At 43.4% G+C, this 19,129-nt stretch overlaps 1 protein-coding gene across 1 annotated transcript in view; it reads right to left on the bottom strand.

The window, feature by feature from the left end:
* Positions 1–3,805: 3,805 nt before the first annotated feature.
* The window catches only part of LOC115170125 (collagen alpha-5(IV) chain-like), a 48,001-nt gene continuing 32,677 nt past the window's right edge, over positions 3,806–19,129 (bottom strand). Inside the window, exons 34-50 of the mRNA XM_029726443.1 lie at positions 16,799–16,891; positions 15,855–15,994; positions 15,398–15,524; positions 14,872–14,952; positions 14,470–14,568; positions 13,972–14,019; positions 13,597–13,779; positions 12,190–12,320; positions 11,971–12,043; positions 11,370–11,444; positions 10,936–11,055; positions 10,113–10,208; positions 8,782–8,991; positions 8,037–8,214; positions 7,465–7,579; positions 6,070–6,242; positions 3,806–5,539 (exon numbers count right to left, since the gene is read on the bottom strand). Of these exons, the coding sequence (XP_029582303.1) occupies positions 5,461–5,539; positions 6,070–6,242; positions 7,465–7,579; positions 8,037–8,214; positions 8,782–8,991; positions 10,113–10,208; positions 10,936–11,055; positions 11,370–11,444; positions 11,971–12,043; positions 12,190–12,320; positions 13,597–13,779; positions 13,972–14,019; positions 14,470–14,568; positions 14,872–14,952; positions 15,398–15,524; positions 15,855–15,994; positions 16,799–16,891 (2,021 nt within the window). The 3' untranslated portion in view covers positions 3,806–5,460. The remainder of the gene's footprint in view (positions 5,540–6,069; positions 6,243–7,464; positions 7,580–8,036; positions 8,215–8,781; positions 8,992–10,112; positions 10,209–10,935; positions 11,056–11,369; positions 11,445–11,970; positions 12,044–12,189; positions 12,321–13,596; positions 13,780–13,971; positions 14,020–14,469; positions 14,569–14,871; positions 14,953–15,397; positions 15,525–15,854; positions 15,995–16,798; positions 16,892–19,129) is intronic.

The following is a 19,129-nucleotide window of genomic DNA, read 5'->3' on the forward strand; positions in this document are numbered from 1 at the left end:
CCTCTTACTGCCTCAGCTATAACTGGTACCCACACTCACGTCATTGCGGATCTAGAGGCCTAAGTGAATGTAATGTTATCATCGGTTGTTTTCACATATTCGCACGCACACAGATTCACACACTGCTATTACAAGCTGGTTTCCGTGCGACTGGCCGCGCAATGTGCACTCGTGAAATAAAACGTTAATGACACCGACATGGCGCAAAAGTGATCTCATTAACCCTTTTTTTCTGCGCCATAAAACGGGCAGACATTGAGGGATACAGAGGTCACGGAAGTCGCTCATCATCGCGTCATGCTCCACACTGGTTCCCTCTGCCTTGTCTATTACTGAAGATTTACACTCTGTTTGACATATATCTGTTAGTCCGTAGTATCCCCTCTCCCACCCCTCTTATTACAGTTGTAGCCAGGGGCAGACTTGGACCAAAAATCGTCCCTGGCATTTCTAACACAACTGACCTTTTTTTCCCCTTGCGGTCCCCACACCGGCCCATTTTCCCTTGAGGTCCACATTATTAGCCAAATAATGCTAATTTTGCGCAAAAAACCCCCAAACATGTTATACAGGCCCGCTGTGCTAAAAATGGACCTGGCCCTGATTGTAGCATATATGTATCCACACAGTAGCCTTAGCTGACCAGTCACTTAGATTATGTTGAATTAAAATGCATGTTTAATGTTGTTATCACAAGCCATTGATAATTCCTATACCTAGAAAGTAATGCTTGGCAAACCCAAGACAAAATAATATGCCTCCTCTTATGGGAGTTCACCTTGAAAGGGAAGAAGGTAGACCCTAAAGGCACAATCTGCAGTTGATATATATCTTTTATTATTTATAAATTAATGATATGTAACCTACACATTGATTCTTGAAGTTTATAACTTATAAATGCTTCATGAGATTAGTTCAACTCCATCACAATCTAAAATAGAAGCTTCTTTTTACTCTAATGTTTGTTAACAAAGTAAATTTAAACAAACACTGTATAGCCTCAAAACATGGTCAAAATTATACTTTTTATAGCATGGACGGTCAGTCCTTGCATCAGTAGCTCTGTGTATGAATTTGACAGTGGTTACATTTTTCCAGCCCCATCCCTCAACTTTTTACAGAAACAGTGGCGGGAAATACTTTGTTTTTGTTTCAACTGCAGATTGGCCATTGAAGGGGATAGCGCGCGACTTTATTGAATGATATACTACTGCCATTAGTCTTCAACTGAGTGGATTAATCCTATTAGTACAGGGGGTAGTAGTGCCCGTCCCTCACAGGTTCATTGCACCTTGCATGGTGTCCACAACGTGTCCACCACAACGTGTCCACAACGTGTCTAAAGAAGCCTATAGAGCTTTAAGTCGAGGTATTTTAAGATAAGAACAGATAGTGTGGCGGTATGGTTTCTTATATTGCTTCCAGTAAAATCAGTGTTAGGACGCAAATGAGAAAATGGCTTTCTAATATTAAGGGGAAAGGGGGATACCTAGTCAGTTGAACAACTGAAATGTGTCTTCTGCATTTAACCCAACCCCTCTGAATCAGAGAGGTGCGGAGGGCTGCCTTAATCGACATCCACGTCTTCAGTGTCCAGGGAACAGTGGGTTAACTGACTGGCTCAGGGGCAGAATGATAGATTTTGATCTTGTCAGCTCGGGGATTCGATCCAGCAACACTTTCAGGTTACTGGCCCAACGTTCTAACCACTAGGCTATTAACTGTGGTAGTAGTGCCTTCCTATGGCTTACTATGCTCTGCAACATGGTCTCATTAGAATACGTAAAAAAGTGACATTTAAACATAGTAGTTGCATGTCGGTTCTTTCTGTTATTGCCTTACGTCAAAGTAGTGTGTTCTAAAGATGCTGTGGCTTTGTTATCCACTATGACATTGGGATGTTCAAGCTATTGACCACAGCCATTAAATGGGTGAGTGAGTTTTAGTTATTCTACCTTAGGGGCCAATACCGTTTCTCTGATGGTAGTGCGATTTAAAGAGGCAGTGCAGTCAAAAATGTGATTTCTGTATTTTTTTAATAATAGTTCCACACTATGAGGTCGAAATAACACAGAAATTGTGAAAATTATGATAATGCCCTTTTAGTGTAAGAGCCTTTTGAAGAAAATAAAAAACGGCTCTAATTTCAGCCCGTTCAGGTGGGATGGCATTTTGGCCCACAGCATGACATCACAATCTGATCTGATTATTCTGACCAATGACCAGTCATCTTTTATTTGCATATGTATCCTTCTACTTTCAAGGGGTAAGCGGGGTAGGCTCTAGACTGAGTCTAGACGACCCTATCCGCCAATCAGGGCTGTGTATGTAAATATATTTAAAATTGTATCAACACGCCCACATGATCAGACTGAGCATTTCAATGGCAAAAGGAGGCTCAGGGAAATAAATGATAAAAAATACATTTGGAGTTATTTTTATGAAATATACACAAACAGTGATTTATTAGACTTGCAGTGATGATTTAAAACTCCTATAAAAAAGACTGCATGGGAGCTTTAATGAGTCTTTTCCTACTGAGTGAAGGAGAAACAAGACAACGGAATCATCACAGAGAGAATGTAAAGGGTCATAATACAACGTTATATATGTCCCACCATGCACCATTGGCTCATGGCTGATTAAAATGTCCAGCTGGCCCGCCAAACCAGCCGGCATTCACACACATAAGTACAGACACACACACGCACGCACGTATGCACACACACATGCACACACGTAGGCAGGCGATAACAAATTCCGTTTTTTCTACTAACTCGTTGCTGTAACACCTTTATGGACTTTTCTATTGACATTCAGCACCATGGACAGCGCCAGTGTGTTGACCTTCAGCACCATGGACAGCTCCAGCACCATGGACAGCTCCAGTGTGTTGGCCTTCAGCACCATGGACAGCTCCAGGGTGTTGACCTTCAGCACCATGGACAGCTCCAGGGTGTTGACCTTCAGCACCATGGACAGCTCCAGGGTGTTGACCTTCAGCACCATGGACAGCTCCAGTGTGTTGACCTTCAGCACCATGGACAGCTCCAGGGTGTTGACCTTCAGCACCATGGACAGCTCCAGGGTGTTGACCTTCAGCACCATGGACAGCTCCAGTGTGTTGACCTACAGCACCATGGACAGCTCCAGTGTGTTGACGGACAGCTCCAGTGTGTTGACCTTCAGCACCATGGACAGCTCCAGGGTGTTGACCTTCGGCACCATGGACAGCTCCAGGGTGTTGACCTTCGGCACCATGGACAGCTCCAGTGTGTTGGCCTTCGGCACCATGGACAGCTCCAGTGTGTTGGCCTTCGGCACCATGGACAGCTCCAGTGTGTTGGCCTTCGGCACCATGGACAGCTCCAGTGTGTTGAACTTCGGCACCATGGACAGCTCCAGTGTGTTGACCTTCAGCACCATGGACAGCTCCAGTGTGTTGGCCTTCAGCACCATGGACAGCTCCAGTGTGTTGACCTTCAGCACCATGGACAGCTCCAGTGTGTTGACCTTCAGCACCATGGACAGCTCCAGTGTGTTGGCCTTCAGCACCATGGACAGCTCCAGTGTGTTGGCCTTCAGCACCATGGACAGCTCCAGTGTGTTGGCCTTCAGCACCATGGACAGCTCCAGTGTGTTGGCCTTCAGCACCATGGACAGCTCCAGTGTGTTGACCTTCAGCACCATGGACAGCTCCAGTGTGTTGACCTTCAGCACCATGGACAGCTCCAGTGTGTTGGCCTTCAGCACCATGGACAGCTCCAGTGGTTTGACCTTTTAATTTAGGAAATGAGAGGATTCTTGTAATAGGGATTGTGACTGTGGAAGTTAACAAAGAGAGAATGTTGTATTTCAGGAGCAGGATGTTGGTCTTTTAGTCTCTTACTGAACAGTAAATTGTGATGTAGAATTACATTTTGGAAACAAAACAGTATTCTGTGGAAAGTGAATGTAGACTTACAGACGCATGTGTTTTCCCATTAGCTACCGGCTATAGCCAGCTTTCACTAGTACACTGACTGCACACATTCACATCATTTGTTATTTCCATAGGATGTCTTGTCCAGACCTGTTCAAACATAGGATGTCCTGCTCAGACCTGTTCTCTCAGTTCGCTATGAAGGCGGTTTCCCTGCCAACCAAAGTGATGTGTAACCTACTCATGTGTGATAGAATCTTAATGATGTCAGGGCTGTACGATGGAGCTCTTTCCCACTGAATAGTCCATGTCATCTAGATGGTCATTTCACGTTTACACAAGTTCCTTAGAAATATCCATCTGGTCAAGCGAGTTCCAAGGTCTGTTTGGAATTAGTCAATAATGTTTAAATCTAGTGCCAGTCAATGAGGTTTGCCATATGTCACCATTTTATTTTCAAGCAACGGTAAACATCAAAACAAGCTTTCAGTTGTGTTGTTCATGCTCAAGTAATTGGGTCTGACCTCTCATAACAGCATAATGCAGGCTAACGCCAACTACTGTGATTGGTCATAAAGATGAATGAAGATGATCCGGCATCCTCAGATCAAAGTTATTCCACTGGGGGGAATGGGCTTCAGTGGGCCTGGGGGGTGTATTAACCCACTCATTAACAGTACAATACCCTGACAGCATGACAAGGAGAGAAGAGACATGACAAGGGGAGAAGAGACGTGCAATTATTCATGGAAATGAGTATAGTTAGACTTTATTGAGGAGAAATGTGCTTACTATGACTGAGATATATGGTTAGTTGTCTCACCTAGCTATCTTCAGATGAATGCACTGACTAAGACGTTCTGGATAAGAACGTCTGCTAAATGACTAAAAGGTAAATGTAAAAATGCAGATTGTCTGCGAAGAAAATGTTATGGCATTTAGACCTAAACTCAAGCAATTACACAGACGCAACTCCGAGTGAATGTTTCTTTGGAATTATCCAACCATTGTAATAAAAAAAATGTACAAAACACAAAAAAAAACACGTTTTTTGTTGTTGTGAGAGAGCACCTATGTTGAAGGGAATTACCCGAGACACATGATCAAATATACATGTTAATAGAGACAAACACAATAGCTATATACAGTATAGTGCTTGAGACTTTATAAAACCACTTAGTTACATTAAAATCACATGTGTGTGGTCCTCAGTGCAAGTCATGAAGGGCTCAATATAATTACAACCCAGAAGGTGATGTTAACAGTAGTTCCAAGGTATCTTAAATAAACACGGCAGTCTTGATCCGGAATAATTCAGCCGTGTCTTTTGGACTGGGGAACCATACCAGTTTGCAAATAGTATCTTACATGTTGCAAATATTTTGAGTGATTGCTTGAGCCTAGCTGGATTTGTCTGAAAGAACACCCAATTATAAATACATTTCAATATGATTATTATCATTGTTAAATCCATCAAAGTAATGGTTCATTTTGCACTGCCTGAGGCTGAATGTGGGTTATAATGCACTACCATTGCTTCATGGTTTCCTGCATACGCGGCAGCGACTGATGACATTCTCTAGAAGACGTCCCTTCACCGTCTGGGGCACAGGCTTACTGCAGGGGGGAGAGCACACAGAACAGGGCCCATATTCACAAAGCATTAACGAGTAGGAGTGCTGGTCTAGGATCATGTCCGCCCACTCCATATCATTTGATTCATTATGATCTAAAAGGCAAAACTGATCCTAGATCAGTAAAGTATGCACTGTAAGGAAAGTAGGCTATATTTAGAGTAGTACCATGACATATGGTTTAGTTCAATCTGACAACAGTATTACTGTATACTGTGCTTTAAAATACAGGGTATTATACCATTAGAGTTGACAGATACATCGTAAAACACAAGAAGTCTACAACTTCAAATGAAATCCAACATAGTATAGTATAGTATAGTATAGTTGAGTATAGCATAGAACAAAACAGAATATGATACAGTATTGATAGATTAGGTTAGGCATAGATAGATGGACATTTCATGTATGTTAGAGCTAGGCTAGAACAAAAGTCTGCACACACTTTGCAGGCCTCCATCCCCACCATGCACACACACACACTGAATCAGTCTCCGCTGAGATTATTCTAACCTGAACATGTGGTTGGGGTCGAGCAAGGCCAGCCAGAAGCTGTAGGAGTCAGGGAAGTAGTTACAGGTTCCCCGGCCGTGACACTCGATGAAGGGGACCTGGCGGAAGTGTTCTAGACACGAGCCTGGGGAGCCCAGGGGCTGGCCCGACCCCTCAGCACCCGCACCTGTTTGCTGGGAGAAAAGGAAAGAGGTGGAGGAGAGAGGTGGTGGAGAGAGGTGGAGGAGAGAGGTGGAGGAGAGAGGTGGAGGAAAATGGAGAAGAGAAAAGAGATGGGAAGCAATGGGGAATGGAAAGGAGGAGAGGAGTATAGAAAATGAGGAGAGGTGAGGAGAAAGGGAAAAAGAAAGGCGATGACAAGATGGAAAGCGACGGATGGAAAGAAAGCGGGGGTTTGAAGTGGTGAGGGGTAGAGCAGTATAGAGAAGGAGAGTTAGTTAGACTGAGTTTTGAATGATGGCACAATGGACTCCGCTCCATACGCTGCTACTATGATATTTAATTCACATCATTATCATTCATTCACATCCTTATCATTCACATCCTTATCATTCACATCCTTATCATTCACATCCTTATCATTCACATCCTTATCATTCACATCATTATCATTCACATCATTATCATTCATATCAATCGCATTTATCAATTTACACATATACTGTACAGATATTAAACAGTATATATGGATATGTGTAATACAGGGAGCAGATTGTTAGTGGCCTGGTGGAACCAGCCTGATCGCATCATTCACCATTCTGTTTCACTTCATGAATCAGTCTGGCCATTTCCTATAAATTACAACCAATTAGGCAGTCCTCTGATTGGTTGAAGGTGATCCAATCGCAGACAAGTACATTTTGAATAATGCCCTTCACTACAGACATATGCACAAAATGTATCAATGAAGAGCAATGCCAGACTGATATGTGAAGTGAAATAGGTCAGGATGGTTCCACCAGGCTAGGTTGTTACCATGACAAAGGTCAGGATGGTTCCATCAGGCTAGGTTGTTACCATGACAAAGGTCAGGATGGTTCCACCAGGCTAGGTTGTTACCATGACAAAGGTCAGGATGGTTCCACCAGGCTAGGTTGTTACCATGACAAAGGTCAGGATGGCTCCACCAGGCTAGGTTGTTACCATGACAAAGGTCAGGATGGTTCCACCAGGCTAGGTTGTTACCATGATAAAGGTCAGGATGGTTCCACCAGGCTAGGTTGTTACCATGACAAAGGTCAGGATGGTTCCACCAGGCTAGGTTGTTACCATGACAAAGGTCAGGATGGTTCCACCAGGCTAGGTTGTTACCATGACAAAGGTCAGGATGGTTCCATCAGGCTAGGTTGTTACCATGACAAAGGTCAGGATGGTTCCATCAGGCTAGGTTGTTACCATGACAAAGGAGTATCCAGTCCACAGGGATTCCCAGTCACCAGGACAGTCTGGGAGCCGGGCAGTCTGGCTGTGGATGGCCATGGCATTGGAACTGCCCTCACACACTGAACACCTAATTACACGCACGCACACGCACGCGCACGCACACACACACACACGCACGCAGTGTCATTTCAGTGAAACATGTCGGAACGTGTTCCAAAATAAAGAAGATTGCAAACTGCAGAGACCTTGTATTTTTTGGCCTGCAAGTATGTTTGTGTGCGTGAGTTAGTGTGTGTGTGAGTTAGTGTGTGTTTGAGTTAGTGTGTGTGTGTGAGTCAGTGTGTGTTTGAGTCAGTGTGTGTGTGTGACTCCTGGGGTTCCAGACTGTCATAGAACATTTGGCTGCATGGAGGTTAATTTAATCATTGACCAGACATGAGTTACTGTAAATTGTTATTTCGTTATAACTATACAGATCCTAGACTTAAAAAAGCACTACAAATGATGAAATTAACATACCGGGTGTGTGAGTCAGTGTGTGTGTGAGTCAGTGTGTGTGAGTCCTTTCTCTCTGGGCTGTGTACCTGCTGATGTAGCTGCTGATCTCGTCTCCTCTGATCAGGTCCATGCTGTGTGGCATGGGCTTCTCCGTGGACAGCCAATAGGAGTAGTCGTTGCGTGCGGCGTAGCGACAAGTGTCATTCGTGTCACAGAACAGGAAGGGCATGGTGGAGAAACGAGGCAGGCAGCTGCCCATGGAGCCTGGGGGGACAGTGGTGAGGTCATCAAAGAAGGCTAAAGTCACAATTTTAGCACCTCATTCACCCCAAATGACACCTTTATCGTGGCCCCGAGACACTGTAGATCTGAAGGGATTGGATAGGTATTAGCCCACATGGTATTATAACTCCACCTTGCCTACTGATAGGCTTGTTGGGAGTTCCGCCATATTACTTACACCTTTACACCCTCTGACACCTTTACACCCTCTGACACCTTTACATCCCCTGACACCTTTACGCCCTCTGACACCTTTACGCCCTCTGACACCTTTACGCCCTCTGACACCTTTACGCCCTCTGACACCTTTACGCCCTCTGACACCTTTACGCCCTCTGACACCTTTACGCCCTCTGACACCTTTACACCCTCTATCTCCAACATTTGAAATGTTGGTATAAATAATACATCTGTGCATAGTTTATTTTGGTGTTGTGACAGTGTGTGTGTGTGTGTGTATGTATATGTGTGTGTGAATGTAAAGTCTACCAACTCAAGTGTGTGTTTATGTCTCAGATGAATTGATTATGCGTCTCCATACTCCATTACCCAGGTCTTGTCCGTGAGCCCTTTTGTTGCCATTGATGAAGAGCAGAGAGTATCCAGAGTAGATGAGGGTGGTGCCTTGGGGGCAGTCAGGCACTCTGATGGTCTGGCTGTGTCGGGCCAGCAGGAAACTGTCAGCCAGGCCTGCCGTGCTGCAGCCCCGTGGGCCAAGAGGACCCTTCTGACCTGGAAACCCCTGGTAGCCCAGTGGCCCTGCTCGAGCAAAAACACTTACATAAAATACATGTTTTCCAACTGTTTGCATCTTGTTCAACAAGGTCAACGTTGTAAAATGACTTGTTCTAGACAAAGGATAGAAAAAACATCTACAAAGACGAATGTTACCACTAGAATCACAGACAGGTGCACACATTCATTTACATTTGCATAACTACAGTTGAAGTCGGAAGTTTACATACACTTAGGTTGGAGTCATTAAAACACGTTTTTCAACCACTCCACAAATGTCTTGTTAACAAACTATAGTTTTGGCAAGTCGGTTGGGACATCTACTTTGTGCATGACACAATAATGTTTTCCAACAATTGTTTACAGACATTATTTCACTTATAATTCACTGTATCACAATTCCAGTGGGTCAGAAGTTTACATACACTAAGTTGACTGTGCCTTTAAACAGCTTGGAAAATTCCAGAAAATTATGTCATGGCTTTAGAAGCTTCTGATAGGCTAATTGACATCATTTGAGTCAATTGGAGGTGTACTTGTGGATGTATTTCAAGGCCTACCTTCAAACTCAGTGCCTCTTTGCTTGACATCATGGGAAAATCAAAAGAAATCAGCCAAGACCTCAGAAAAAAATGACCACAAGCATACTTCCAAAGTTGTGGCAAAATGGCTTAAGGACAACAAAGTCAAGGTATTGGAGTGGCCATCACAAAGCCCTGACCTCAATTCTATAGAAAATTTGTGGGCAGAACTGAAAAAGCTTGTGTGAGCAAGGAGGCCTACAAACCTGACTCAGTTACAGAAGCTCTGTCAGGAGAAATGGGCCAAAATTCACCCAATTTATTGTGGGAAGCTTGTGGAAGGCTACCCAAAATGTTTGATCCAAGTTAAACAATTTAAAGGCAACGCTACCAAATACTAATTGAGTGTATATAAACTTCTGACCCACTGGGAATGTGATGAAAGAAACAAATGCTGAAATAAATCATTCTCTCTACTATTATTCTGACATTTCACATTCTTAAAATAAAGTGGTGAATGTAAAAAATAAAAATAAAGTGGTGAATTAAATGTCAGGAATTGTGAAAAACTGAGTTTAAATGTATTTTGCAAAGCTGTATGTAAACTTCCGACTTCAACTGTACCTGTCAGTCCTGGCGATCCTTTGTCTCCCTTGCGTCCGGGGAAGCCAGGCAGGCCGAGAGGGCTGTGTCCCTGTTGACCCTCAGGACCTGGGGGCCCTGGCAGGGAGAAGGCAACTTGAATTTAGCAATGGATTTAGCCAAAACTAAAGTAGGAGCTATTGAGACCCATTGTGCTAACATTAGCCTGTGGTGCCCGTAGCTAAGACTCATTCTGCTAACGTTAGCCTGTGGTACCCGTAGCTAAGACTCATTCTGCTAACGTTAGCCTGTGGTACCCGTAGCTAAGACTCATTGTGCTAATGTTAGCCTGTGGTGCCCGTAGTTAAGACTCATTGTGCTAATGTTAGCCTGTGGTGCCCGTAGCTAAGACTCATTGTGCTAACTTTAGCATGTGGTGCCCGTAGCTAAGACTCATTGTGCTAATGTTAGCCTGTGGTGCCTGTAGCTAAGACTCATTGTGCTAACTTTAGCCTGTGGTACCCGTAGCTAAGACTCATTGTGCTAATGTTAGCCTGTGGTGCCTGTAGCTAAGACTCATTGTGCTAATGTTAGCATGTGGTGCCCGTAGCTAAGACTCATTGTGCTAACTTTAGCATGTGGTGCCCGTAGCTAAGACTCATTGTGCTAACATTAGCATGTGGTGCCCGTAGCTAAGACTCATTGTGCTAACGTTAGCATGTGGTGCCCGTAGCTAAGACATGGCATAGCCTTCACTTTTACCCGCATAGAATAGTTCATTAGTAAGAAAGTATATGCCGTTTGGATGAAATGAATCACGGTGGCCATGTGGCTTGTAGTTCCACATGAAGAAAGAATACAGAACCTGTTAATCCTGGTTGTCCTGGCGACCCACTGGGACCTGGAGGTCCCTGGTTGCCGGTGTAACCGGGTGGGCCTGGATCCCCCTTTTCGGGTCTCATTGGCACGTCAAGTCCCGGACCACCTGTATATGTGCATAAACAAATCTTTGAGTAGGTTTGACTAACTGCTTTAGAACAAATTGGGTTAAAGATACTATTTAGCGTTGCATTGATTAATTAAATATAGACTCAATGGTTTTCAGTGTTGAATGTTGAGTGTTTAATGTTGAATTTCCAGTGTTAAATGTTGATTGTGTTAAATGTTGAGTTGTCAGTTTTTTTTATGTTGAGTGTTAAATGTTGAGCTGTCAGTGTTAGATGTTGACAGTTAAATGTTGCCTTTTCAGTGTTAAATATTGAGTTGTCAGTGTTTAATTTGACAGTGTTAAATATTGACCTGGTGGTCCTGGCCGGCCTTTGGATCCATTTGTACCTTTCGGACCGGGGTTATAACTAGGATCACCCATTTCACCTAAAACAACACAGTTCATCAAGAGACACTGAATAAACACACACACACACACACACACACACACACACACACACACGTGCTTGAACTAGAACCAGCGCCCAGAGTTCTTCATGGACAGGGCAAGCGTTTAGAAGAAACTCCTGGCTGTACACATCACTATACTGTAATGGCAGGTTTGGTGTACACAACACTATACTGTAATGGCAGGTTTGGTGTATACAACACTATACTGTAATGGCAGGTTTGGTGTACACAACACTATACTGTAATGGCAGGTTTGGTGTACACATCACTATACTGTAATGGCAGGTTTGGTGTACACATCACTATACTGTAATGGCAGGTTTGGTGTACACATCACTATACTGTAATGGCAGGTTTGGTGTACACATCACTATACTGTAATGGGAGGTTTGGTGTACACAACACTATACTCAGGTTTGGTGTACACAACACTATAATATAATGACAGGTTTGGTTTTCTGAAGAAAGAAAATGCAGAAGATTGTGGATAAAATAAGATTACCGGGGACTCCTGGGGTTCCAGAGTGACCTGGGGAACCGATTGGTCCTGGAGGTCCAGGGATGGCTCCTGGTCCCTAGGGGGTAAAAATAAAGCAATAACTCCATAGACTTCAAATTATACACAGTATTACTTATAACATCTATCTTTTTCAGCATTCAAGGCACGTTCTAACATAAGCAACATTTAGTTAGTCTTGTATTCTTCAGTGGAGTGACTCACCCGTAGCCCTGGAGGTCCGAGGTCCCCTGTGGGCCCGTCCAAGCCTCTGCCCCCTGGAGCGCCCAGGTCTCCCTTGTCCCCTTTACATTCATAGCCTCCAGACCCTGGCTGTCCCTGCGGACCCCTCTGTCCTGAGGACAGAAAGACCCCAGTACAAGTCATCATTTCAATGTTTTGATGTAGAATAGCAATCAGGGAGAGGTTGAGTTAGGGTCAGAATTTGACTTACTGAGTCAACTAAGTCATTGAGTCATAACGGGGCGGCATAACGAGGCGGCAGGTAGCCTAATCGTTAGAGCGTTGGACTAGTAACCGAAAGGTTACAAGATTGAATCCCTGATCTGACAAGGTAAAACAAATCTGTCGTTCTGCCCCTGAACAAGGCAGTTAGCCCACTGTTCCTAGGCCGTCATTGTAAATGAGAATTTGTTGTTAACTGACTTGCCTGATTAAATAAAGGTAAAAAAAAATAACTATTGAGTTTCTGTTAGTCAGGAATAAGAGTTTGAGTGAATCAGGGACAGTTAGGGTTGCAAAATTCTGGGAACGTTCAATAAATTCCCTGGTTTTCCAGAAATCCTGGTACTGGGAATTCTCCAACCGGGATTTTGGGAAAACCAGGGAATTTAGTGAAAGTTCCTGGAATTTTGCAACCTTAGGGACAATTGTTGATTTAGATCTTGGGATATTGAGTCTAAAGGCGTCAGCATGCTTCAGTTCCAACTCAGCTAGGCGAACCGAACGAGTGTGGTCGCATACTCCCTTAAAAGACGTTCACTTAAAAAAAATGAAAAAAAGTGGCAATAGTACTGTTTGTACATTTTGAGAAGCCGTAGCCAGCTTACACTTCATATATTTTTTTTTATTAATCTAAGATATCTCAACAAATCTGTCATTCAGTTTGACATTTTTGCCAATGAGATCTTAGTCACACAATTTTACATCTAACTAAGATATTTGGTGCAGTATTTCTCAATAAAAAAATGTGAATGAAAACTAGTCGTCTCTCATTGAATGACAACAAAGACTTTATTGAAGAATCCCTACTGTTGACCAATCACGCACGAAGGGGCTACCGACTTCGGTTACCAACTTGACTTCGGCTACCAACTTCGGCATGCCTCGAGAAAAATGTTGTGTGCCCGGCAAAACTCTTACCGAAGTCCAAAACAAACAAAAACGTCACAAAAAGAATTCCAAACTGTTTAGTCTGGGAAGCATGCGGACACCTTCAACCTTGACTAAAAATAACTTTCATTATTTTCTTCACTATCCAGAAGTAGGCTTTATCTGTGTTTGGGAAACAGGCCTATAGACTTTCAGTAAGAGTCAAGGATAGAGATTGAATTCTGAGTTAAGTGTATAGTTTGTGTCAGCACTAACTGATACATTTTCAGTTAAAGTCACCAGGGCTTCCAGGGCTGCCCTGGGGACCAGCATCTCCTTTCAGCCCGTTGACACAAACACCACCAAACCCTGGCCTCCCACGAGAACCCTGGGGTCCTTCGTTGCCTCGGTGGCCCTGATCTCCTGGACACCCTGGGGGCCCCGGAGCAGTGGGGCCAGGGAAACCCACATCTCCCTTTGGACCTACAGGAAATAAATTATAGCCAATCAAATCAGTTCTAGCCATAAACAGAATCAATGGTAGCTAATTCAATTATCTTTGTTAACAATCAAACAAATGTTAGCCAGATAAATCTCTTGCTATGTTTGTGGCAAGTTATGGTATGTGTTGTATTTCTGAAGGTATAGGAATAATTCCATCCATCAGGGAGTCACCTGGCAGTCCATTCTTTCCACGTGGGCCAGGAGTTGATCTCACAATCACTAAAGAGGGAGAAAGACAAGACATGTCTTACATTGCTAGATTATTACATCTTGTGTTTCAGCACTTCAGTCAACCTCTGATAAGTGCAAACTCAGTTTAAGTGCAACAAATTCACCAGAGACAATTCAAGTAGACTATCTTGCTATCTCTGTATATCTCAATACTCTGGTTTAGAACAATCTATTGTTTCAGAAATCAACTGTACTACTATAACATTTTACATTTACATCATTTAGCAGACACTCTTATCCAGAGCAACTTACAGTAGTGAATGCATTCATTTCATACATTTTTTATTTTTTATTTTTTTTGTACTGGCACCCCGTGGGAATCAAACCCACAACCCTGGCGTTGCACACACCATGCTCTACCAACTGAGCCACAGGGAAGACCTATAACTAAAAGAACTACTCTGACAGTTCAAGAAGAAGTCAACTTGTCTGTCTTACGTGTCTCTCCCTTCTGACCAGCAGGTCCAGGAATGCCATCGTGACCCTGGTTACCTTTAGGACCATAGGGACCAGGAGGGCCAGGTAACCCTGGTTGTCCTGTGAAAGGGGACATGGTTAGACACCCCAAACACATGGAGACATACACTACATGGCCAAAAGTATGTGGACACCCCTTCAGTGCCCGACTTCACTAATGCTCTTGTGGCTGAAGTCTCTTCATCAATGTTCCAACATCTAGTGGAAAGAGTGGAGGCTATAGCAGCAAACGTGGGGACCAACTCCATATTAATGCCCATGATTTTTGGAAGGAGATGTTCGACGAGCAGGTGTCCACATACTTTTGAACATACTGTATTTTCATTTATATATTTCCTGAATAAACCTTAGTGATGTTCTGACCTGGAGCTCCATGTGACACAGGGAGTCCTGGGGGGCCTGGGGGACCATCAGTACCTGGTTGGCCGGCAGGACCTCGGGCTCCTGGATCACAGTGAAGAGAGAGAAATAGAGAGAGACAGAAAAAGACAGTAAGAGAAATGTACACAATCATCACCATCATCATGGTCATCTATCAAAACAACTATCATAATTAAGGGCCCTGTGTTTTAAACATTTATGACCTGAATTTAACCTTTATTAAACGTTGTTTCATCACTGTCCCCTTTTCTTTTTATGTCAGATGGTCCAGCACCACAAATCCAGCACCATTCTCTGGCACCACTCTCCAGTACCACATTCCAGCACCACATTCCATCACCATTGTCCAACACCATTCTCCAGCACCACACTCCTGCACCATCCTCAGACAATTGCTTTCATTTTTGGTCAAATCCTCATTTCTGAAAAGGTTACAATCGAGGTCATGTGACATGATAGCCCAACACACAGTCCTCATCATACTAATCAGTGTTTCAGTGGTAATAACCATGATGTCCATGATGTCCTGGGTCTCCTTTGGCTCCAGAGGGTCCTTGGGAGCCTGGAGGACCTGCGTAACCAGGAGAGCCTTTCATTCCTTTGGAGTCATGTTTGTTATACAAGGCTGGCTCGCCCTAGAGAGAGGGAAAGAAAGAGAGAAAGCGAAAGAGAGAACGAGTGAGTGGGACAGACAGACAGACAGACAGACAGACAGACAGACAGACAGACAGACAGACAGACAGACAGACAGACAGACAGACAGACAGACAGACAGACAGACAGACAGACAGACAGACAGACAGACAGACAGACAGACAGACAGACAGACAGACAATAGTGTTATCAGAGTCAGGTAATAGTCACATGGTGTTTAAATGGTGACGGTAGTTTTACAGTATTGTGTTGCACAGTGGCAGTGATTTCAATTGCTGGTAATAGACTGTGGTTCTGTTTGTTGATTGCACCTTCTGTCCAGGTGATCCTGGGAGGCCTGGTTTTGCACAACTGGACTCTCCTTTAGTTCCTTTTGGCCCACATGGACCGGGCATACCGTCTACTCCTGGGTCTCCATTGGAACCCGGGCCTCCCTTTATTCCATGGGGACCTACGAGATCACATCCCCACAACTCAATAACAGTAAAAACCTATAATCCATGGAAACTTCAAATCATATCCACACAACTGAATACGAACAGTAAGAACATCATCAATCGGCTTTTAATTCATTTGAGCCCTTTTCAATACGATATCATAAGTTGTTATACCATGCAGCATACAAGAAGACTATTGAATAGTCAAATGTTGTTGTGCTTGTGTGTGAGTGTATGCGTATCTGTGTGTGTGTGTGTGTGTGTGTGTGTGTGTGTGTGTGTGTGTGTGTTTCAGTGGTTGTGTTTGTGTGTGTGTTAGGGTTAGGCGCTATCCAGATTTGAATACCTTCATACCGTTCCTGTACCATACTGGGGTATATACAGTATTACAGTAATACAAGGGCCGCTATTTTTTTCCAAACGTAAAAAATAATAAAATAACACCCCCCCCAAAAAATGTTGCCGCACAAAACACATTTAGGAAGCAGGGATCGTGATCCAGGAGGGGATTGATTATCTCTGCCGTAACCAAGAAGATTGATATTGCAAGATACCCACATAGCTAGCAAGTTAGCAAACCAAATGCATAGCTGGAGCCCTGAGTCGGAGATAATTTGTTTGCCACAAATATTAGATAGTTAACGTATAGTTATAAGAAGTGGCGTAGCACGCACCCTCCGAGCTTCAGGGTACACCAAACCCCCCCCCCCCCCCCCCCCCCAAATTTTTTTAAATTCTAAATAAAATAAATGTCACCCAAGCCTAGTGTGTGTCATTGTGTGTGTGTGTTTGTGTCAGTGTGTCATTGTGTGTGTTACCTGGTAGACCCATGAGCCCCATATTTCCTCTGAGTCCAGATGGGCCTGGTCCTCCTGAGCACAGTCCAACAGCCCCAGGATCACCTGGACAGCCTAACATACACACATCATTAGTGTGCTTGCTGAAAGAAAACTCTACAATTCCGGCAATACTCTTGTTATAAATCAAACTAAACCAGTCACTACTACGACTACTACTGCTATTGTTTCTGCTGCTACTGATACTAGTGCTACTGATACTGCTGCTACTACTACTACTACTACTACTACTGCTACTGATACTACTACTACTACTACTACTGCTACTGCTACTACTACTGATACTACTACTGCTGCTGCTGCTACTGCCACTACTGTTACTGATACTACAGATACTACTACTACTACTACTACTGATACTACTGCTACTAATACTACTGCTACTAATACTACTGCTACTAATACTACTACTGCTACTAATACTACTGATACTACTACTACTACTACTACTGATACTACTACTACTACTACTACTGATACTACTACTACTACTACTACTACTACTACTACTACTACTACTACTACTACTACTACTACTACTACTACTACTACTACTACTACTACTACTACTACTACTACTACTACTACTGCTGCTACTGATACTACTGCTACTACTGCTACTACTACTGATACTACTGCTGCTGCTACTACAACTACTACTACTACTGCTACTCATACTACTACTACTACTACTACTACTACTACTACTACTACTACTACTGCTTCTGCTGCTGCTGCTACTGCTACTAATACTACTACTGCTACTACTACTACTACTACTACTACTACTACTGCTGCTACTACTACTGCTACTACTGCTGCTGCTACTGCTGCTACTACTGCTGCTACTACTACTGCTACTACTACTACTACTACTACTGCTGCTACTGATACTACTGCTGCTACTACTACTACTGCTGCTACTACTACTGCTGCTACTACTGCTGCTGCTGCTGCTACTACTGCTACTGCTACTATTACTGCTGCTACTACTGCTACAACTGCTACTGATACTACTGCTACTGATACTACTGTTGCTACTACTGCTACTGCTACTACTACTACTACTACTACTGCTACTACTACTACTACTACTACTGCTGCTACTACTGCTACTGCTACTGCTACTACTACTACTACTACTGATACTATTGCTACTACTGCTACTGATACTACTGCTGCTACTTCTACTACTGCTACTACTAATGTAGCAGTGTGATGTTGTTGATTATGCACCAAGTTGCACACAAGGACCAGTTCAAATAGGCCAGGTCAAGATGGGGTGTTAATAATTTGATAATAAGAATAATAATTCAGTGTGTTTTTTAAATTTAATTACAGCTGCATAGCTAATGTTATTTTTTGGTGTACAAACACTTTTTCATATCTGTATTGTACATACACGTGATTGTAAAAGTTTTGTATATTTTGGTTTGGTCCATCGCTGGTTATCTGTATTCCCATACCCCCTTATTGTTCTCTTTTGCCTGACCTTCAGCTAGAGAGGTATGTTGTCCTTGGCTCAGCAATTGTTCAACATAAAACCGTGGTAATGTTACACAATGTGCTGTTATGCAACCATAAGTTTTGTTACAATGTGGACAATATAAAAATTTATGTTAACAAGTTTCACCGAGCTCGCTAACTAGGGTACCTATTGTAACTTGTGAGTACTTGGGACAGTGTTTGAGTGAGTTTCCATGTGCTCGCGCAGGTACCTGAGAGCTGTGACTGTGCCAAAGGCTAAAATATTTTGTGTTGTCTCTTCGTGTGCAGGTATGTCTTTTATTTTGTCCGAATTATGTTGTATATCATTTTCCTTGTATTGTGTGCTGTTGTGCACTGATGTGTGCATGCAGCACCTGTTATTTCTTTTTGGTTCGCTCTTTTGCCTGACCTTCAGCTAGCGAGGTGCCTGAGAGCTGTGACTGCGCCAAGGGCTAACATATTGTGTGTTGTCTCTTGGTGTGCAGGGCAAATAAAAAAAATCCAACCAGCAGACCTCCAGTTGTGGCAGTGTCCTAATTAAAAGTGCACAGCGCAGAACGAACCACGCTATACTACTGCTGCTACTACTGCTACTGCTACTTCTACTGATACTTCTGCTACTACTGCTGCTGCTGTTTCTGCTACTACTACTACTGCTGCTACTGCTACTGCTACTACTGCTACTGCTACTGCTACTACTGCTACTGCTACTGCTGCTACTGTAACAGTGTAGGTTCCGTCCCTCTCTTCGCCCCAACCCGGGCTCGAACCAGGGACCCTTGCACACATCAACAACTGACACGC

Source organism: Salmo trutta, chromosome 31, assembly GCF_901001165.1.
Source record: "Salmo trutta chromosome 31, fSalTru1.1, whole genome shotgun sequence".
Classification (NCBI taxonomy): Eukaryota; Metazoa; Chordata; class Actinopteri; order Salmoniformes; family Salmonidae; genus Salmo; species Salmo trutta.